Source organism: Enhydra lutris, unplaced genomic scaffold, assembly GCF_002288905.1.
Source record: "Enhydra lutris kenyoni isolate GAN:26980312 unplaced genomic scaffold, ASM228890v2 scaffoldscaffold10, whole genome shotgun sequence".
In the NCBI taxonomy this organism is placed as follows: Eukaryota; Metazoa; Chordata; class Mammalia; order Carnivora; family Mustelidae; genus Enhydra; species Enhydra lutris.
In genome coordinates, this window is record NW_019154094.1 from 4,920,266 (window position 1) to 4,941,497 (window position 21,232).

Sequence of the window (21,232 nt, forward strand, 5' to 3'; positions counted from 1 at the left end):
AGGTTCCGGGGCTGTCATGCGGGAGCAGCATGCATACCCCGAACCTGGGGTACAACATGGACTTTGCATTGCTCCAGGCCCCAACGGCTCCAAAGAGACATGATTAGTGAAGGAAATTATGTCACGGTACAAATGCCATGAGTCTTCAGTGGGCTGCCTGAGCCAGACCTACTTCTTGTCCCCCTTCATTTACAAATAAAAACCTTCTGAGGTCCTGACAGGTGATTACGTCCATAGCCAGGCAGCAGGGAGCACAGGATGTGAGAGCCACGGCTTCCTATCTCTGACCCCCAAATTACACAGATGCAGGCTGGTCATGTGGATTCTGATGAACAAGGCAGGGGTGGGTAGGTCGGGTCTCTTATGATCACCAACCAAGGGCTCTCAGAAGACAGTGAACGGAAACACGGACCACATCACAGAGAGACAGAGGCAGACCTTGCTGCTTCAAACGAGCTCACTTCTAGGACAAACTGACAGAGTCTCTTCGCCGGTGAGTCGTTTATCTTCTTTATAGAGTTAAAAGGCAGGTAGTAACCTCAGGCTGCTGGGGTCCTCTGATCCCTGCCTGCGGTGCAGGGTGGGGGGAAAATGCCCGGGCTTACGGCTCGGCTGCTCTTGGTTCGAATTCCACCTCCGCCCCACGACCCGAGGACTGTGAAGTGACTTAGCATGGCTCTGGGCACAGAGAGCTCATAAGCTGATGGCATTGGTACTGCCCTCCCAGGGAGACGGGGAGAGTCTAGCCACTGGCCACATCTGTTCACTGAATAATCTCTGATGCTTGGTTTTCGTTTCTTTTGCATTATAATTTAGAACACAGGCTCTCAGATGATTGTCTCGTTTCTTTTCCCAATGTGAGTCAACAGACCACTGCAAAAACTTCAGAAAGATAGACAAACATAAAGGGAGAAAGGAAATAAATCCTCACGAATTCACAGCTAGAGGCAAACTGCTGAAAAACTCTGGGCATTTTTTGTTGTTGTTGTTTTTACTGGCTGGCTCAGCCGGTAGAGCATTCGACTCTCGATCTCAGGGTCGTGATTCAAGTTCCACGTTTGGGCATGGAACCTACTTTAAAATATATAAATATAAATATATACATCATCAAAATCACAAAACTTATCGTGGATTCTTTCTTTTTTTTTAAATTTTGGGGGGGGAGGGGAAGAGAGAGAAGAGGAGAGAGGGAATGTTAAGCTCCCCACACCCAGCACAGAGCCCGACGTGGGGCTTGATCTCAGGACCCTGAGATCATGACTTGAGCCGAAGCCAAGGGTCTGACGCTTTACTGACCGAGCCGCCCAGGTGCCCCGCCATCGTGGATTCTTAAACAAGGGTCCACAGAATACGTGGAAGAGGGACTCAAAGGGCTCACCAGCCCTCGGAACGAAAGGCAGGTAGGCACGTTACTTCTGAGGAAAATGTCTGCAGTTTCAGAAGACTCTCAAAGGGTCTGCGATCAAAGTTAAGCACCATGACCACTTTTATACCCCTTTGGTCATCTGTTCATTGTGGCAGTAACAGCCAAGGCTAACGGTGCACATTGACTTTGTGCCTCCACAGCTCGGAGTCGTGTCCACGTAGTGCTTTCTCCAGAACCATTTAAAGCACTTCTTAAACATCTGAGTCGTGTTCTATTTTATGTCTGAATTGCAATTTGCTAATTTATTTATTATTAGACATTTGCACTGCTTCCAAAGTTGAATATATTACTTCTTTTTTAAATTAAAGAACCCTGCATAAATCAACATAGGACTTTGGCTATTAAAGATAAAGAAATGAGGGGGCGCCTGGGTGGCTCAGTGGGTTAAAGCCTCTGCTTTCGGCTCAGGTCATGATCCCAGGGTCCTGGGATCGAGTCCCGCATCGGGCTCTCTGCTCGGCAGGGAGCCTGCTTCCTCCTCTCTCTCTCTGCCTGCCTCTCTGCCCACTTGTGATCTCTGTCTGTCAAATAAAATAAATAAAATCTTTAAAAAAAAAAGATAAAGAAATGAGTGATTTTAACATTGTCTAGAAGGAAACTGATTTTTTTAAAAGAAGATTTACCCAGGGGCGCCTGGGTGGCTCAGTGGGTTAAAGCCTCTGCCTTCGGCTCAGGTCATAATCTCAGGGTCCTGGGATTGAGCCCCACATCGGGCTCTCTGCTCAGCAGGCAGCCTGCTTCCCCACTCTCTTTAATAAAAAAAAAAAAAAAAAAAGAAGATTTACCCATTTATTTTAGAGACAGTGAGAAAGAACGCACGAGCAGGGAGGAAGGGCAGAGGGAGAGAGAATCCCAAGCAGATTCCATGCTGAGTGGGGAGCTGGACGTGGGGCTCCATCTCACAACCCTGAGATCACAACCTGAGCCCAAACCAAGAGTCAGATGTTTAACAGATCCAGGCGCCCCAAAGGGAAACTAATTTTTAGTCTATCTGCACAGAACTGTGCGGCCTCAATCTGTCCAGCATAACATAACTTAGTACAAATGGACCTGCACCAGCCTTTTGGGAAGCTAGTTAACATCAGTGTTAATGTGCCAGCAGCAGCTGTAATAGGATTTTCTTATAAACAGGCAAGGGTAAGTCAGGCAGGAGTGGAGACTTGATATTACTCTGAAGGCGAGCAAAGCCGCTTGTTTTGTTGTCCAAGCGATGAAGCAGTAACACAAACATGCCCTCATCTGACCTACTTAACCCAGCAGCCCACAGAGCTGGTGGGGCCTGAGGACTCCGGATGGCCTGTCACCCTCCCACATCACACATTCTCTGGTCTAAGAGCAGGGACCTTTCACTGAGCAGTCTCATCCTAGAAGCGAGGTCCTTCCTTGGAGAGAAGGGCGCTCTGTCCCCACGAGGACCGAGGGGGCAGTGCCAAGGCTGATAGCATCTCCAGGCAGGACAAAAAGTCTTCGAGTAGATTAGAAAAGGAGAACGTGATCTCTCCTTGGACAGGCCCTCATCTGGCCAGTTGACATTCTGACTTTGCTAAACCAAATGCCTGTTTTTCTGGAGACTTCTTAAGGTTCTAGCAGGATATGGCCCTGGGTGACCAGTGGTGAGCTGCACTGTGTGCTGAGTCTCTGCAGACCAGTGGCCCAAAGCCCCGCCACAGCTGCCCCTGCTCCCATGCCACAGCACCTCACCCTCACGTCCTGTCTGTGGTCCTCAGCACAGTCGTGGGGGCAGAGGGAAGGGATGGCCTTGAAAGGCTGGGAGCCCCGGGCAGGAAAGGCGGCTCTCTGGTTGTTGCTACAAACCTCGCTGCGAGGTTGGACCCAGCACCCCCTGTAGGAGCCCATCTGGCGTCCCATTTCAACCAGATCTTCCACTGGTTAAATGAGACCCCTTGGGCCTAAGCTGCCAGTCACACCAGCTAAAGTAATGTTCCCTTCTGGGAAAGGGTTCCTTTCAAAAGATTCCCGAAGATGAGGAAGTCTTCCAGAAGCCAGGCTCTGGTGGTGGAACAGGGCGTGCCAGGCGATAAGGGGCAGGCTGGGCTGGCTGTGGCTGGCTCCACCACCATGCCTGGTTTCTTGCACACCTAAATCCAGGCAGTGGAGGGCGAGAAGAGACAGGATGGACTGTCTACCCAGGCAGAGAAGTTCTGGTCATCCTCCAAACCCCTTCTGGTCTCCGGAGGTCTCCTCAATAGAGCCCCCCCCACCCCGCTCAGTGGGGGGATACGCACCTTAGCTTCCACAGAGAGCAGTTCGGGGTTCTAATTTAACAGAAAGAGAGGCACAGCACGGGCAGATGAAGGCAAGCCTGCCCACCACAAAGCAGTTCTGTACTTCCAGAAGGTCACCATCCCCATCCTACCACACGGGGACCTTTGCTTTCGAGACCAGTGCACCGGATTTTCTGGGCTGTGCATGGGGTGGTTACGTTGTCTCCCAGGTGGGTGCGAGCCTTATGATTTAAGGGCTAATTAAGGGTCCCTCATGCCGTTGGAGCAACCACCCCCTCAGCACTGGCTGTCTCTGGTACACAGGACTGTGCTGTCGCTGAGCAGAACATAGGTGGGTTCTGGAATGGACTACCTGCTCCCTAAAAGTGGGGCAACAGGACTGCAGGAGAACAGGAGTGTAGCGCTGGGACCTGTCTATAATTGCTGTGTTTGCCTCCCAGGCGTTCATGGGAATGCGCGCCATGGAGGATGACTACGTTGACCATGTGTTCTTCAACATTTCCAATGACAACAGCCAGGGGCATGAACGCTTCCTGGAGTTCCGCAAGTTCTTTCTGCCCTCCGTGTACCTGGTGGTGTTCGTCTGCGGCCTGCTGGGGAACTTGCTGGTGCTGATTGTGTACGTCTCCTACCAGAAGCTGAAGAGCCTGACCGACGTGTTCCTGATGAACCTGCCCTTGGCTGACCTGGTGTTCGTCTGCACTCTGCCCTTCTGGGCCTACGCCAGCATCCACGAGTGGGTCTTCGGCAAAGTCATGTGTAAGACCCTGCTGGGCATCTACACCTTGAACTTCTACACGTCCATGCTCATTCTCACCTGTATCACCATGGACCGCTTCGTTGCGGTGGTTCGGGCCACCAAGGCCTACAACCAGCAGGCCAGGTGGATGGCCTGGGGCAAGGCCATGTGCTTGCTTATCTGGGTGATCTCCCTGCTGGTTTCCCTGCCACAGATCATCTACGGCAATGTTCATGACCTCGACAAGCTTGTCTGCGGCTATCACAATGAAGAGATTTCCACTGTAGTTCTTGCCGCCCAGATGACGCTGGGGTTCTTCTTGCCCCTGCTTGCCATGATGGTGTGCTACTCGGTCATCATCAAGACCCTGCTTCACGCCCGAGGCTTCCGGAAGCACAAGTCCCTGAAGATCATCTTCCTGGTGGTGGCTGTGTTCCTACTGACCCAGACGCCCTTCAACCTCGTGAAGCTCATCCATAGCACGAGCTGGGAGTACTCCACCATGACCAGCTTCCACTACGCCGTCATCATCACAGAGGCCGTCGCCTACCTGCGGGCCTGCCTTAACCCCGTGCTCTACGCCTTTGTTGGCCTGAAGTTTCGGAGGAACTTCTGGAAACTCATGAGGGACATTGGCTGTCTCCCTTACCTGGATGTCTCAGGTCCATGGAAGTCTTCCGAGGAGGCTTCCAAGACCTGTTCTGCCTCTCACAACGTGGAGGCCACCAGCATGTTCCAGCTGTAGGCCTTCCCCAGGCCTGGAGTGCTGCTCGGGAGCACGGCTGTGCGCTCTGGGTGCAAGGAGGAAGGCTTTGTTTATGGTTCGTGTTCTTGTGCGTTATCATGGAGTTTGTGGCTCGTGCATTCTCATGGAGAAGTCACCGAACCCTGCAGCTGGTGTGGGACGCTGCTTCTCGGGCATGAACACATTCCGCTTTCCTTTAGACCCCCAGGCCTGAAGCTCAGTGTGTGTTGGGGGAAAGCTCTAAAAACTGGAAGGGCTTTCCCTCCTCTATGCCCAAGAACGCTGGCTCCAAGGGAATGATGTGTGAACCTTAAGACCTCAGGTTCTCCTTCATGGTGACTGGGGCTGAAGGCTGAGGAGGGGACCATTGCCACACAGCTGCTGAGGGCAGGTGATGGTTTGGGCTCCCCAGTCTGGAACATTCCTCTGGCCACTGGGAAGCAGGGACATTAGGGAGGCCATGAAAACAAGTGCCGGGCCGCATGGCTGGGACCTAAGTCAGTAGGCACCGGACACAAATGAGATGGGCTCTGCCTCCCCTTAGGCTTGGGCTTTATAGAGATGCCTATGTTCTCTTTGATTAATCCCAGAGGGAGGGACACCAGAGAACATGAATGGGCCCTTAACAAATGAGTCAGCTGAGGATTCCAGGGGTCCAGAGAAGGTTAGGAAAACGTGCAAAGCGGAGTTTAAGACGATCTTGAGTCGAAGCGGCATTTCTGAAATGGATTCTTTGGTGGGTTTGCTCATTTAAAAACTCCAATAGTTCAACGCCTGATACACTCTCGCATATATAAGTCACGTTATTGGTGTATATAGAACACAAACATGCCTGTGTCAAATAGTATATAATTTTCATGACAAAGAAATAAAACCTTTTTAAAAGTCTCTAAATGATGCTTATCCTCAGGCACATTCTACTTTAACGTGGTATGCGTGGAACATACAGGAAAGTGATTATTCCGGGGGCTCGAAGCATAGGAAACAAGTTAAAACTGTACACTTTAAGGTACTGTTCTATCAAGGAAATGGAATATCCCAGTGTTCCCTCCTCCGCTGTGGCTTGCAACCTCCTGACCAGACTGTGAAGTGCGTTCGCGTACCCTCCGTGATACGGTCACAGGATAAGGCCGTTCGGAATGTCACACACTTGAGTAAGTGTATTAGATCCTAGCAATCTGCTCAGTAGGCAAAGTTGCTTTTTTTGGCTCATGCTTCCCAAAACCACTCACCAAAATGGAGAGAACCAATCGCCAATGGTGAAAGCGGGTGCACAGGGTGGGGGAGGGGGCGCGGGCCTGGCTCAGCCGTGTGGCTCTGGGGTCCGGACAGACCAGAGTGGAATCCCAGCTCCGGCTCTCACCTGTTGGCTAGACTGGTCAGCAGTCCCTTTAACCTCTTCTGTTTTGGTGAAATGTGGGCCGTCCTGGCGCCCGCCTCTGGGGGCTGGCGTGCGGGGGACTTGGGTTTAAGAGCACAAAGTGCGCTCAGCACGGTGTGTGCACGGCGGGGGGAGGGGCTGCAAGGATGGCAATGGCACACCGAGGCCGCAGTTCATCCTCTGTGAGCTGGCAAGGTGCGGGAGCGTGTGCTTCGTGCGTCTGGGGCCGTGGGGGACATGCCCCATAGCCTGGTCTAGCAGCGCAAGGGGCCAGGCCTAACCAGGCCCACACGACCCTCCCTACTGTCTCCCGCTCACGCCTAAATGCACCCGCGGGAGCAGCTGCCTCCAGTGTCCATGGGCCATGTGGACCGAGAGCCTTCTTGCTCAACAAAATCTGCCCTTTTGATGGTTGACAAGGCTGACCTTTATCGTCTTTAAATTGGCTTCACAAAAAACCCCACAAAAAACTAAAACAAAACAACAAACAACAAAAAAACCACACAAAAAAACCAACCGGGGACAAAACATAAATGGTCTCCAAGTGGGAGACCTGGTGAGTTCGTCCTTAGTTTAGCCCAGCTGAGAGTGGGGCCCCCAGCCCCTGGCTTCCCCAGAACGAGACAGAGGCCCTACCTGGAAAGGAGGATGTGAAGAGGCAGGAAGCCAGGGGCCCTGCAGACCTCAAGGGAAGCAGTGTGATGTGACGGGGACGGCAGGGCTCTGGGGTCACCCGGACGCTGGCTCGGTGACTGTGCATCCTTGGGCATGGCACTCCACCTCCCCAAGGCCCGTTCACCATCCACACCACCCCTCCCCTCCCTCCCTCCTTCCCTCTAGGAGTGCTCATGAGGCCTACACAGTCGAGCCGGGGGCTGCCGGTCCAAAGTAACTGAAGGGGTAGCTGCAGGGGCTGCTGGCTTCTTCCTAACCAGGGGCCTGCCAGGCTGAGCCAAACAAGACCAGGTGCCCATCAGGCCATGCCCCATCCCAGGCCTGTGTTACATGTCCTCTCCAGGCTCCCTGCAGAAAGGCTGTGCCCCTCCTTCTGTAGCTTAGGAAAACCCAGGACAGCACAGCCATGGAATCTTCCTTTACCTTCTCTGGATCCTCAGTCACTCATCATGCCTGTATCTCTGGGCCCTTATCTGCTACATCCGAGAGCAGAAATTTTCCCAAGCCCTCCGCTATGGGCCCTGCACCGCTGCCTACAGAGGCAGGCACAGCCCACACAGCCTACAGATAGAGCACTTTTTATGTCTTGACTGCTCTGTTCACCTAATAGTCCCATGAAGGACAAGTTCCCAGCCTCAACCCTGCTGGGCTCCTCCCCTTGACTCTGCTCACACACATACCAGCACATGATGGGGTACAGGTGGGGGACTGCAGAAGGGGGCCGGGCTGCCTTGAGGGTGGCCTCAAGGCCCGAGGGTAAGCTCCTCCCCCACCATGTTCCCAGCATTTTGTGGGGCAGTGGGGGTGGTGGTTAGAGGCCCTGGACAGCCACACACTCTGAGACATGGGGAGCATATGGGGACCCTGATTCCAGGGGCTGCCTGGGAGCCAGAAGCCCAGGTGATTTCGGTAGGCATTCCGGACGGAGGCACAAAAGGGCTGAAGCTGCCCCTGTGGGTGGCAGGGTGGAGGAAGGGCAGGGAGCACGGGGTCCAGGAGTGGAGGGGGTGCTCGCTCTGACCTTCTCCACCAATGGCCCCTCAAGGCAGCGCCCATTCTGGGAACCCGGTCCTCTACAGTCTGGGGTAACTCCCAGTGCTGTTCGGGGGGAGGCCTGGTGCTACCATACCCATTTTTCTGGTGAGGACACTAGTTCAGAGAGAGGCCCACCTGCCGGAGCTCCCCCAGCAGAGCGAGGGCTAGGACCCCAGGGAGCAGCCCCTCTGCAGGCCAGCAGAGGTTTCCTACAGCTGATGGCCTCGACGTACCGCCAGCTCTGTAGTCCTCACCCGGGGGGAGATGCTGGGTTGCCTCACCTCAAGCACAGACGGCTTTCTAACCGTAACCATCCTCACCATATCCTGTTCTCGTGTTGTTTCTGAGATGCAGGCATCACATCTCCTGGCAGGTGACAAACCCACCAGAGCCCCTGCAAAGCCCTGGGACCGAGAATCGCTGCTCACAGGGCAACTACAGGCAAAGGGGCTTGGAGGCGCAGGAACAGTCTCTAAGAGTTTGGCTCAGTATCACTGGGCATCCGAGCGGTCTTCCTTGGGGACAGGGCACACAGCTCAGCCCGACACCACGATGCACGCGGAGCATGACAGACCCAGTGCGTCTCTGTGGAAGGCTTCCCAGGCGCAAGGCCCTGGGCTCCGCGCTTGACCTCACACGGTCTGTTTGGTAACCAGAAGGAGAGGCCAGGCCTGGATGAAGGCTGAGCGGAAGCCCAGAGACCCAGGGCCCAGCCCTGCTACTGGCCGAGAAGAGCTTTCTGTCTGTCTGTCCTGCCACCTGAGTCCCGAGCACAGACGGACCACGTGGTCCATGGAGAAGGCTCAGGGTGGGCATGGCTGAGCTCGGGGAGCAGGTGTGAACAGGCGTGCCTGGAGGGCTCTGAAGAAAGCCAGCTGTTCTCCCCAGGGGAAGGGCAGTGCTTCTTTCTTGCCACCATCCTCGCTGGTGGGCGGCTGCTCAGGAGTGTGGGGACCTCCCCCTGTCCCCTCCCTGTGCCGGGAGGGCCAAGGCAGAGAACTTCATTAGCCTAAGAATGTGTCCACGTGGGGAGGAGTGGACACAGGCAAGGGGGGGCGGGCAGGCTTCCGATGTGCAGATGGGGAAGTGGGACCCCGAGAAGAGAACTGAACTCTTCAGAATGGACCTGCAGCTCCTGGACGGAGGGAGGAGCTCTGGGTTCCTAGCCTAGCCCTGACACTTATAGCCACGTGACCCAGAGCAGCTTATCTGGCCTCCGGAGGCTTCCGGGGCATTATGTCCCTGGCCTGGAAGGTTGGACAGCGACTGAGCAGGACCACATCTAGACGCGGCGGGCACAGGGAAGGGGCCTGACGGTCATTTTCAACAACACTGCTACCAAGTGGCCTGCTTTCCCTCGGGGACCTGAACACACAGGGCACTTAATCCCTTCTGGCTCACTTCCTGCTTTGGACTTGCTCATTTCTTTCCCGAAGTTTCCTGTCAGGGAGGCTTACGCAAACCCAGGGCTCTAGACCACTCGCGCTTTCTCAGGAGTCCCGATGTGTCTGATTGGTCTTAAACTCACGAAGAAAAGGAACGTACGAGAGACCTGTCAGAGACCCCGGGGTCTTCTCTAACGCACAAAGAGGGTGCAGGCCCTTAGCTGACTGGCCCCTGACAGACGGAGTGCAGGCCCTGCGGGCTCCTGTCCGCCAGCCCCAGATCCACCCTGGAGGCCGCAGGCCGGCATGCTGGCAGTTTCCTTTCCCTGGAACACTTCCCGATTTCCAAGCACCAAAACACAGTTACGTGTCAGCGGTCAGAGAGCCTTCCGTGTTTGTTCTTACTGGGAAAGGGGAAGGTGAGGGATGAAGGAGACAGGGAGCTGCAGGGGGGAGGTCACTGAGGCTCTGGCCCTGCTCCCTTCCCTGCCAACCACCTGGCAGGGAGTACGGTGACCAGGTGATAGCAGCAGACTGACTCGGGGCCGCTGGAACAGAGCAGGCCCCCAGGAGAATGTCGAAGGCTATGTGGTGGGTGGAGGGTGGAGGGGCTTCAGAAGGGGAGGCAGGGCTTCCGGGAGGGAAAAGGCGAGGTCCAAAATTCTGGAAGCAACAGTGCGCGGGGCTGAAGGGTTGGGTGATCGTGTTGGCATTCTCTGTGAGGCCACAACATGCGGGTTCAGTCACCTCTTGTCAGAGAACAGGGGAGAGTGGAGGGATACACTTCAGCCTTAACCCTCTTGCCCTGAGAGCTTCATGAGGATTAAATGTCTCTCTTCCCACACAGCAGAAATCCTGATTAATCCTGGCCCTCCTGAACTCTGGGCAGGAAGAGAGGGACAGAGATCTCAATGTGGGTGTTGGCAAGAGCATCACCAAACTCCCCAATGGAGGCAAAGTGGGTAAATTCTTTCTTGGCTTTTGAAGAGCCAGTGCTTTGCTGTAGAAACTGCATTTAAGCCTGAACACCAGGGGGTGAGAGATTGAGCCAGGCTGCCATGGGGGGAGGGGACTTGGCCTGTCGCTACAGGTCCCTGGGCACAAAATCCCAACGTTTCAATGGCGTGGCACTGTGTGTGGTTATTCCATCCCTCGAAAGCCTTGTTGCAAAATAGATGAGACGGCCGGCGGAGGGTAAGTACTAAAGGACACTCAGGACACAGACAGACGCCAGGGTGCGCACACAACCAGTGACGGCGTGAAGAGGAAATGAGCGGGTGGCCATCTGCCAGCCGAGGAGATAAGTGCCAGGAGAAGCCCACCCTGCTGATACCCTGACCTTGGCCTTCCAGTCTCCAGAACGGTCCCGAGCACTGTTCGGAGGCACTTTCCCTTAAACACAGACAGCTGATCCTGCTTCCAAACTCTCACTTTCCTGGTCCTTTAGTCAGAAGGCACTGGGGGAGCACATAGGAAATAAAGGCAAGGTGTACTCACTGTTCAGGCAAGTTCGGGTCAAGGGAGTCAGTTTCGGTGGGTGTTTCGGGCAAGGAGGACCCGGACTCCTGGATCTGGCACAGCTCCTCATCTGTGATGATGTCAAACACGGCATCGTCTGGCGGCCTGCAGTCGGCATCTACACCTGGGCCACGGAGGCAAAAGGGGAGAGAAGAGACACATACCGTGAAGTACAGGATGGGGAGGGCACCCTGGGAAGTGAGGGGCTGCGGCTGCATGGGATGGGCCACTGGGACACGCCCTCAGGGCCCACTCAACCTATGGCTATTCTGTCTGGGTGGGAGAGAAATGGCGGCAAGGACATTCCAGAAAGTAGTGGGGACTACAGGTGAAACTGCACAGATGAACTACAAGATTTCTCTTAAGCTCCTCAGTTGGGCCTTAAAGACATTTCAAGCTCTTACATATTCTCTGAGGCCTCTTATGTAGAAGAAAAAAAACAACAACCTGTCAAATCCTTATCGGGCAGGAATCTAAGAAAAGAGTAAACACACTTCTGTGCTCCTGAGTCTTACTCCCTAAGACACAGATGTGACTTATCCATCATGCCTGTTTGAACGCAATATTCTGTCTGACCTGCATTTTCACCTTCATCTGATGGGGGATGGGCAAGAACCCCCCTCTGCTCAAGGTGGCAGCAAGCACTGTGATTCTGACCAGGAGCCTGGTATCTGACTTTGCAGGCCCCTCAGGAGGAAGGAAGCCCTCTGGACACTCTTGTGCCAGTCACCCACTTACAAGTACTTTCCTGCCTGTGTCATGGAAAATGTGATGGCAGGCCTGAGGTAAAAGAAAGGCAGAGAAGGAAGACAGGAAAAAGGAAAGACAAAGAAATGCAAAAAAACAAGGAGACAGGAAAAGTCAGAAATCAAAACAAGTGACCTCAGCACTGGCACAGTGCCACCCTGTCATCGCTGAACATCTGACGCTGAGTCAGGGAGGGGGAGATTCCTGGATGCTTTACCAAGAGCAGTTCATGCAAGCTACAAGCTTTCAGCTGGCCCTGCCACAGGGCTACTGGGACAGGCTGTATTTAGACGGAACATCCTTCTTGTCTGAGGCCTGTATGATGGAGGACTTGAGATGCAGGTTGAAAAAGGGGACGAAGGGCTGGTTTCTTTTCATTCACCCAGCCATGCTTCTGAACCTGCCTTCTGAGGCTGGTGGAAGGAAGGAAGGAGGACAAGGAAGAAAGGCACAATGAGCATCAGGAGAGAAATCAAAGAAGACTTAAATGGAGAGCTATACCATGTTCATGGATCGGAAGACTCAATTTTGTTAACATGTCAATTCTTCCCAACTTGTTCTAGAGATTCAGCGTGATCCCAATCAAAATTTCACCAGGATTTCTTATCGAAATTGACAATTCTAAAATTGATATGGGTAAGCAAAAAAACCAAGAATAGCCAACACTTTGACAAAGAACAAAATTAGAAGACCTGCTCTACTTGATTTAAAACTCATTAGAAAACCATGGTGATCTCAACAGTCTGGTATCAGTGAGAGAAAACGCACATGGATAAATGGAATAAGACAGCAAGTCTGGATACAAACCCAATTGACTTTGACAAAGGTGAAAAGGCAATTCTATGAGGAAAGAACACCATTTTTCAACCAATGGTGTTGGAAGAACTGGACAACCACATGCAAAAAAATGAATCTCTATGCATAGCTTGTAGCATATATAGAAATTTAACTCAAAATGGATTATAACCCTCAAACTATGAAACTTTTCTTCTTCTAGAAGAAAACAGAAAATCTTTGTGTCTTTGGGTTAAGCAAAGGTAGATATGACACCAAAAGAAAAGAAAAAAGTTGATCCGTAAGGGAAAAAAATGGAATGGACTTCATCAAAATTAAAACCGTCTGCATTTTAAAGATCATTTCTGCTCTTTGAAAGAAAGTAAAAATGAGGTTTTTAGTTAGGGAAAAGGTACTTATAAAACACATATGTGATAAATAACTTCTATCCAGAACATATAAAGAACGCTCAAAACTTAAATAATTAAAAAAAGAATTCAAAATGGGTTTGAAGAAGATATAAGAATGCTACGCCCAGTACATTCCACCATCCCTGTTCTTTGTACCAAATATAAATAATGGCATCTGCTAACTTCCTGGATGATCCAGCTAAACAAAAGAGTAACTAACAGGATTTCTGAATGCTGGCTGACTTTCATTCAGGTAGAGGTCAAGGAAAAGTCCATAGGGACCAGCTGCAGGAGGTGGGGATGTTTGAGCAAAGACAAGACCCTGCCATCTTGGCTCTGCCTCCCTGGTATTCTATATCCACAGTCTGGTCCATGAGAGGAGAGCCTGGCCTGCTCTGCAGGCCTGTGCTGGGAGCAGGAACAACAGAACCATATCCCACTTCCTCTTACTGAGCAGAGTGAAAGGATGAGGAGAATATATCTTCCTTGGTCCCTGAGAGATCGTGTGAGCCACAGGGAGAAGGTGGAGGATGTGGTCACTTCCACACACAACTTTTGGCCTCTGGCTACTCTGGCAGGAGGGCTGGGTATTGGGGTGAGACTCGGGAGACAGTATTTCCCAAGGTGTGGGGTACATTCCACTGGCAGCATGTGAGTTAAGAGGTACCCAGACCTCCTATTAAATAACACTGACTCATACAAGGAGGAAATGAATTCCCTTTTCAATTCTCTTTCAAGCCTCAAACTGGTGTAATACATTTTTAGCTCCTCTTTAATGCCCGTTTGGAAAACCATGAATTCAGCTCATTATAGCTAACTAGCCACACTGGGGTGGTGGTGGGGGGCGGGGCGGGTGGCACCTAAGAACACAGAGGGCAGGAGCGGGAGCCTGACCTTGGCCTCTGGCGGCCTGGGGCCCAGCCTGGGCTGGCGACTGTGCAGGGCTGGGCTCCCCCTGGCTGGTGCCCGAGCTGGCGCTGTCGGGGGAGCCAGGGCCATCACTGAACTTCCGGAAGCAGGCTCGGCAGCAACGCTCCTTCCTGCCACTGTGCTTGGTCAGGACGTAGTTGTTGCAGCAGTAGTAACAGAAGACGCGGCCGCAGATCCTGGGGTGAAACGAGCGCGGGCTGTGAGGGTGACGCACTGTGGGTCCCACGATCTGCACTGGGCTCTAGATGCCATATGGCTCTCATCAGACCTGGCTCTGCCCTCACCGAGGAGTGTGGCCTTCCCGCCAGTCTGATAAGATTCCAATAAAGCCATCTTGATAAGGCCCTGGGAGAAGATGTTTACTTTCCCAAGGTCCTGGGAGGCAGGAGGATAAAGTACCTGGCTGAGCCCCCCTTCTCTGCCACTGGAAGGCAGGCGTACTGTTCCACGCCTCGGGGGCTGAGGCTCCAAGGGACCCTAGACCCACCTGGGCTGTGCAGATGATATTCCATTTCGCTTGGCCCCAAATGAGATTTATTTCTGCCTACCCTTCTTTGGGCCCTAGGAAGGTCTCTGCTGTCCACAGTCCCCCAGCCAAGCCCCCATCCCTGCTCTCCCGGGGCTCCGGTAACACTGCGTCCCCTTTGGTCCCCGAGGGCTGGGGGAGGCCAAGGGTTGCTGGTCTCTGGGTGCTCCACGGCCCTGTGGGTCCCCTTGACTCTGCCCACACCCCTTTATCAAATCTTCTTCCCCCTCGGGGATCCCTGCATGTCCTGCCAGGACCCAGCCTAATGCGCCCCATCGTTTGGTTCCCTCAGGACCGAATGGCAAAGTGCACTTCCCAGAAAGACAGCGGCAGGGCCCACACCTGCTGGTGGCACCTGCTTCGGTGCTGGGTCCCACCCGCTGACCTGCAGCGGTGCCGCCGCACCATCCAGCTGAACTCTCGCCTGCAGTCGTGACAGTGGCTTGCCTCTGTGTCCCCAAGCCACCTCTCCTCAGCACTGAGCTTCTGTTGGAATTCCAGGGCATCTGACTTCTGCCATAGAGCATCCTTGTCCCTGAGACAGAGCCGCATTAGAAAAAGAGAAGAATCCGTGAGAACAACAGGATGATCCCTGATTCATTTCCAAAGCCTGATTCCAAAATTCCCAAGACACGGCAGGAAAATTGACTTTCCTTGGAAACACCCCCACTCTAGGCCTCGTCCGGCCCCTGCATCACTCCTAGACTCAGCTGATGGCGCGCAAGTGAGGGCAGAGGATGCCCATGATGTACGTAGGCCCACAAGGGTCACATCCTGCTCAGGCGTCCAAGGGACAGTGTTTCTCGGTCACTTGGAGCGGCAGCTGTAACAGGTTGTCACAGTCACATGATGGCCTGAGTGCCGTGAGCCCAAGGACCACAGATGCACTGCCCATGCAAATCTTAAATGTGTTCAGGAAGCTTTATGGGTTTAGGTTTTAAGTAACAAGTGATCGGTGGAGGAGACCAAAGATTGCCCCGCCTGAGACTCTGATGGGATGTTAACTGCCCCTGCTCCTCAGAGAGACGGTACCTACTCTAGGAGGCAAGACTGAAGGAAGAGGGGGGCTTTTCAGAAAGGTCTGGCAGCGTCAGAACCTGGCCGATGCACCAGCATCGAGGTGCGGAGGCTTCTGTGTTGCTGCTCATGGTCATTTTCGAGGCTTATGGCTTCCGACTTGGGAAGGCTTTGTTCTTTCCAAGACAGAGCCCCGGCCACCACCCTAAGGTTACTGTAGGCCCAGCAGCACCTCAGTCTCAAAGACCAACACCAGGTTCACTGAAGTCCTGTGAGAAACTGATGCCATCACCAGCCGGAGACTCCCAATCCACAGAGCTCTCCCCTTAAATACTAAAAGCTGGGACGGGGCCGCCCAGACGGCTCGGCTGGTTGAGCATCAGACTCCCGGTTTCAGCTCAGGTCCTGATCTCATGGGTTGTGAGATCGAACCCGTGCTGGACTGTGCGCTCAGCATGGAGTCTGCTTGGGATTCTTTCCTCCTTCTTCTCCCTCCCCCTCTGCCTTTCCTCCCCATGCTTTTGCTCTCTTGCTCTCTCTCTTTCTCTCTCTCAAATAAATCAATCTTCAAAAACCAGGACAGAAGCAGGAATTGACTGGCTCTTCAAGGATGCCTAAAGTTGTCAGCAAGTAGGACATCTCACACCCTGGTCCAGCATCATCCTCCTGGCTGATTCTCAGCCCCTCCCCCTGTCCCCTGGAGGCCGGGCACCCACACCCTGGAATGTGGGACGCTGTCAGGATCAGGGTCCTTCCATCCCACCCCTCAGGAAGAGATCTGAGTTCAGAGGTCATAGATGCCCTGAGTTCCAAGTCTGAAAACTGATGACACGTGGGCAGAGGTCTCACACTTGCAAACACCACCATTTTACAACCCCAAATAAATTAGCAGCTTTAGGCATCGCTTATCCATGGCTGCCAACATTGCAGAGAATGGGCTCATCAGATCTTATGTGGCTCTTGAAAGCAAGGCCCAAACTGTAAACCAATTCTATGAAGCGTTCTTGAGAAAATGCTGAACTTGGGTCTGAGTCAGCCTTCAGCAGAGCAGCGGATCTCGACGCTGGCTCACTGATGCCCCGGCCTCACTCCAAGAAGTTCCACCTGGCTTGGTCTGGGTAGGATCTGGACGTGGTGACGTGGGTATCATTTTAATAGCTCCCCTAGGGATTCTAACCTGCGGCTGGGGTGGGGGAACGACTGCTGTGGTTTTAACTAACAATTTACAAATTAACAATTTACAGACATCCCGAGGTTGGAAGGACATGTTAAATGGCACCACAGGGATGCAATCAGCAAAATCCACGCTGTGGGAGACTCGGCCAGATGCATGACCTAGCTTCCTCCAAAGTAAATTGCAACAAAAACAAACAAACAAACAAACAAACAAGTTGGTGAGATGGTGGCCAAATCACAGGCTAAGTAAGAGAAACCTAACATATTTTTCCTGCAGCGTATGGATCTGATCTAGAGCCTCATTAGAAAAAATTATATTCTCGTGAGAAGTAAGGCGATCTGGGAAGTTGGGCCCTTCACCCGTGTGGTGACAAGTGTCAGGAGCACAGCACGTGTGTCCTCCAGTTCCTGAGTGCCCTCCTGGCCCCGCTCACATGCTGCTACCTGCACTGTCTGCTTGCTACCCATGAGCACTGGAGCGTGGGAGGCCTGGTATCGGGGGGAAGGCGGGAGGGAGGAGAAGGGTAAAGGGGCTCACAAAAGAGGGACAAGGGACAAGAGAGCTTCCTAAAGATATGAGGCATCACTTACTGTCACGCCTGTGGCTAAGAACACAGAGATTTTGAAAATAATGCCCCAGCAAGTACGACAGCATAAACCCAGATGAGCACTGATGGCAGCAGTGAAATCCACCCTCTAAGGCGGCCAAGGGCCAGGGCGTGCCCCATCTGTGTTGGAGGAGGGCCTCAATGATGCAACACAAGCAGACACGGGGCCCATTTCTCTTGAGAGGACTTTCAAGCGCAGCTGCATGTCTTTCAAGAGAAATCCCAGCTCCGGGGAGGCCCCGAACCAGCTGCTGGCACCGACTCTCACCTGAGCAGCTCGATCAGCCGTTCCTCCAGGTACTGCTTGGTTCTATTCAGGTCATCAAGGTCCGCGAGCATCTTCTGGTCATTCTTCTCCCGGTCTGTCACCTCTTGGCAGAGTCTGTTGTAATACTCTTGGATTTTTGTTGTGGCTTTTTCAAGTTCCTTCTGGGTCCTGGTGGAGAAGTGGGAAGCTTACCGATAAGCCACTGTGTCCAGCTTCCCCCGTGCCCCTGGGCTAACTCAGACCCCTGACCAGGGGTCCTGCTGCCCTCCAAGCCTTTTCCCTCTCACAGTGGGGCGCCCCTCGGCACGACCCACTACCAGATTGTGCATCCCCAGCCCCAGCCTTCAAAACTCCTCTCGCAGCCCCACCCTCTTCACACGCCACGCCCCTCCCCACACCAAATACAGCGGGCATTCTGGGAGAGCAGGTGACCTCAGGCCGCTAGGAGCACCCCAGGTGAGTTGAACTCTGCACCTTGGTTTTGGGGCAGGGGTTGAGGTTATGGGGGAAGGTGAAGGCTGCAGTGGACAGGCCGATGATGAGAGCGGTTTGCAAGAGGAAATGGGAGTTGGGATAGAAAGAACACAGGTGCATCTCCCTGGAGGTGACCACATGGACGAGGACCCGTCTCCCACGTGCCTTTGGGGCTCTGTGCACAGGGTGTGGTGCTGGGCTACCCAGCGGGCACTCGATGGGCACTGCCAGGTCCTGACCTGACAGTCCAGAGGCCTGAGGGGCTCTGTTCCCTTGGCTCAGTCTACAGCCAAGGGGTTGCCCGAACGAAGCACAGTCCTCCTGCCCTTGCCCGCTCCCCTGTCCCTGAGGGCAGTGGTGTTCCAGGAATGCTCTACGAAGATCCAGCAGGGCATTCGTAAAAGCTCCATTAGACACAGGGCTCTGCAGAGACTAAGCCAGATATCTGTGTCTAACCCCACCTTCCCACACCCAGCATAAAGCTGCCCGAAGGTTGTTTTTGAGCCACTGTTCGCCAAAGTGATCTCACGGGTGGACACACAGACACACACGCACACATGCATGCGCACACACCCAATCCAGGGCCGGCAGGTTATGCAACATCAGGCAGCTAAGACAACAGCTCCGAGATCTTAGGAATAAGCACAGTTGTAGCATTTTTAAAAAATATTTTATTTATTTATTTGACAGAGAGAGAGAGAGATCATAAGTAGGCAGAAAGGCAGGCAGAGGGGGAGGGGGAAGCAAGGTCCCTGATGAGCAGAGACCCTGATGCAGGGCTCGATCCCAGGACCCTGTGATCACAACGTGAGCCGAAGGCAGAGGCTTAACCCAGGGAGCCACCCAGGCGCCCAGTTGTAGCATTAAAAAAAAAAATGCCACCAACTTTTAGGAGGCTCTTGCTACTTATATTGTCACGTGACTATGACCTGGGCAGCCAGAGCCCTATAGTGTTTGAACTCTGGAAGAAATCAGGCGAGGAGAAATGTGCATCTGGGTTAGCGGACACCCAGCATGTTCTGGATCTCCTGCCGAGACTGCACCCACCCTGGAAGCCGGCTGGTAGGCCATGAGGCTTGCATGCACTAGGTAAAGGCTTGGGACAATCTGGTGTGATAGTCTTTGCTGGGGGCACACACCGGGTCCCGGGACCCCCAGCATGACTGCCTTGGCCTCCTCACCGAATGCTGGGCTCATGCTCATAACTCCATGTGGCCCCTAGCCCGAAGACGAAGGGTCTCAGGGAGGTCTTGGGGCTGCACAAGCAGGGCCATACTCCAAGGGGAGGGTAGTCGCGGTGAAGGGTGACAACACAAACACGGCGGCAGAGTCTGCAGGCAGACCAGCTGGCCTGGTGCTGGGCAGCCTAGCTCACCCTTGGCACAGACCTCAGAGGCCTTCCCCCACCCCAACCCCCAGCCCTGGGGCCTCTCATTTCACAAAGGAAACCAGGAAGAGTCACAGCTCGTAGCGGGAAAACACACACGCACACACGCGTGTACACACACACGGGCACCCTCACCCGAGATCAGACAAAGAAGTATCTGTCTGCGCTTTTAAGGGTCATTGTGGAGGAAACAGACTCTGGAGCCAAGCGGCCTGGGTAGCACTCCTCCCCCGCGTCACCCATGCGCTGTCAGGCGCTTAGAAAGCGACTTAACTCCTCTGAGCCTCACTCTCCCCATCTATATGATGGGGACAAGTAATAATTTCCTCAAAGGACAGTTAGGAGGAAAAAAAGGACAAATCAATGCCAGTGTTTAAAACGGGGCCTGGCCCGTCTGGGGCACGACTTCCGTATCTGCTGTTATCATTACCACTATTCTAGTCCAACTTTTATTTCATGTCAGCTCTTCCGAAGCAGGAATGTGCCCCGCCAGAGGCAGGAAAAGGGCATCCAGAAAGGCTTGGCGGCTGCCTGCAGGGGCGTGTGGGGCGGGCTGTGTGGCGTGTATCTGGCAAGGCGCCTCCCGAGTCTGGCTTTTCTTGCAAGGGGACTTCCTTAACCCGCTATGAGCGGCTGAGTTTCTAAATGACTGTGCCAAACGCCCCCTTCCCTAAAGCCTCCACCACCGGGGCCATGTGGGTGGAACCACATCACTAACCTGTCCAAGCTCTCGCGCAAGGCGGCCCCCTCCTCGTCCTTCTTCTGCACGGCAGCCTGGCTCTCGGAAAGACGCTGGCTGGTGCTGCTCAGCTGCTCTCCCAGATCCACCTGGGCGGCCTGGGCACAGGACGGGGGGAGAGGATGCTCAGCCGACAAGAGCCCACGCCGCGGCCAGAAAGGGACTGGGGGTGGGGGTGGGGGCTCCTCCGCCCCGCCTGGCCGGGTCACTTCTAACTGGAGGTGGTTTTAAGTTCAAGAGCGCGAGAACCTTTGAGTGACCTGCTCCTGTGTGTCATCCTGTGAAGCTGGTGGTGGAGGTTGGAGGGGCAGCAAGAATCAGAATCTCAGGGTGGGGGCGAAGGTGTGGGTGGCAGAGAGCGGGGTTCCCTGGAGACAGGCAGCACCCCCCACTGCGCCCCCACTTTTCAGGACCACTGGCTCAGGGATACCAGTGGAGGCAGCTAAGGACACCTTACATCCTTTCCGCCTGGCTGGCTGAGAAACACATCTGGCGGCCCCGGCCGGGTGTCCGGGAGGCGGGAGGGCCTGGGGAGGTGCACTCAAGACGCCCACACCAGGGAACGGATGGGCGCTCTGGCTTGGGAACTGAGAGTCTTGCATGTGGCCCTCAAGGGTCCAGCAGAAACCAAACCAGACCTCTCTTCCCGACAGGCCCGCGCCCTGGGGGTGGGAATGACCAGGCAGAGGTGGGCACGCCAGTCTTCCCTGCCCAGGTGGCCAGGCCACTGACCAGCACACCCCCGTCCCGGGGCCTACCTTCAGCCTCTCCACGGCCTCCTCGGCGGCCTGCAGCTGCCGGCCTCGTTCCTCAAGCTGGTCCCTGAGGCTCCGGCACTCTTCACTGGCAGTCTGGAGATGAGAGAGGGCTTGTGGAAGTGGGGTCCTTGCACGAACATCCCCTCAGCCCCATTCCCCCAGATGGGTAAAAACAAGCTCTCTCTCTGTTTTGCACCAAACTCAATAAGCTCTGGGCTTGACTGGTGACAACATCCTTTCAGGTTTCTGAAAAGACTTAACTTGGTCC

The 21,232-nt window shown here is 54.0% G+C and overlaps 2 protein-coding genes across 2 annotated transcripts in view; one reads left to right on the plus strand and one right to left on the minus strand.

Moving 5' to 3' along the window:
• Window positions 1-21,232, minus strand: part of LOC111144047 (FYVE and coiled-coil domain containing 1) — a 75,439-nt gene that overhangs the window by 18,627 nt on the left and 35,580 nt on the right. The window contains exons 9-14 of the mRNA XM_022498126.1: window positions 20,965-21,057; window positions 20,186-20,304; window positions 17,607-17,774; window positions 14,923-15,072; window positions 13,976-14,187; window positions 11,130-11,274 (exon numbers count right to left, since the gene is read on the minus strand). Of these exons, the coding sequence (XP_022353834.1) occupies window positions 11,130-11,274; window positions 13,976-14,187; window positions 14,923-15,072; window positions 17,607-17,774; window positions 20,186-20,304; window positions 20,965-21,057 (887 nt within the window). The remainder of the gene's footprint in view (window positions 1-11,129; window positions 11,275-13,975; window positions 14,188-14,922; window positions 15,073-17,606; window positions 17,775-20,185; window positions 20,305-20,964; window positions 21,058-21,232) is intronic.
• LOC111144048 (C-X-C motif chemokine receptor 6) lies at window positions 241-6,044 on the plus strand. Its single transcript, XM_022498127.1, has 2 exons — window positions 241-493; window positions 4,113-6,044. The coding sequence occupies exon 2, from the start codon at window positions 4,119-4,121 to the stop codon at window positions 5,154-5,156; it is 1,038 nt and encodes a 345-aa protein (XP_022353835.1). The 5' UTR covers window positions 241-493; window positions 4,113-4,118; the 3' UTR covers window positions 5,157-6,044.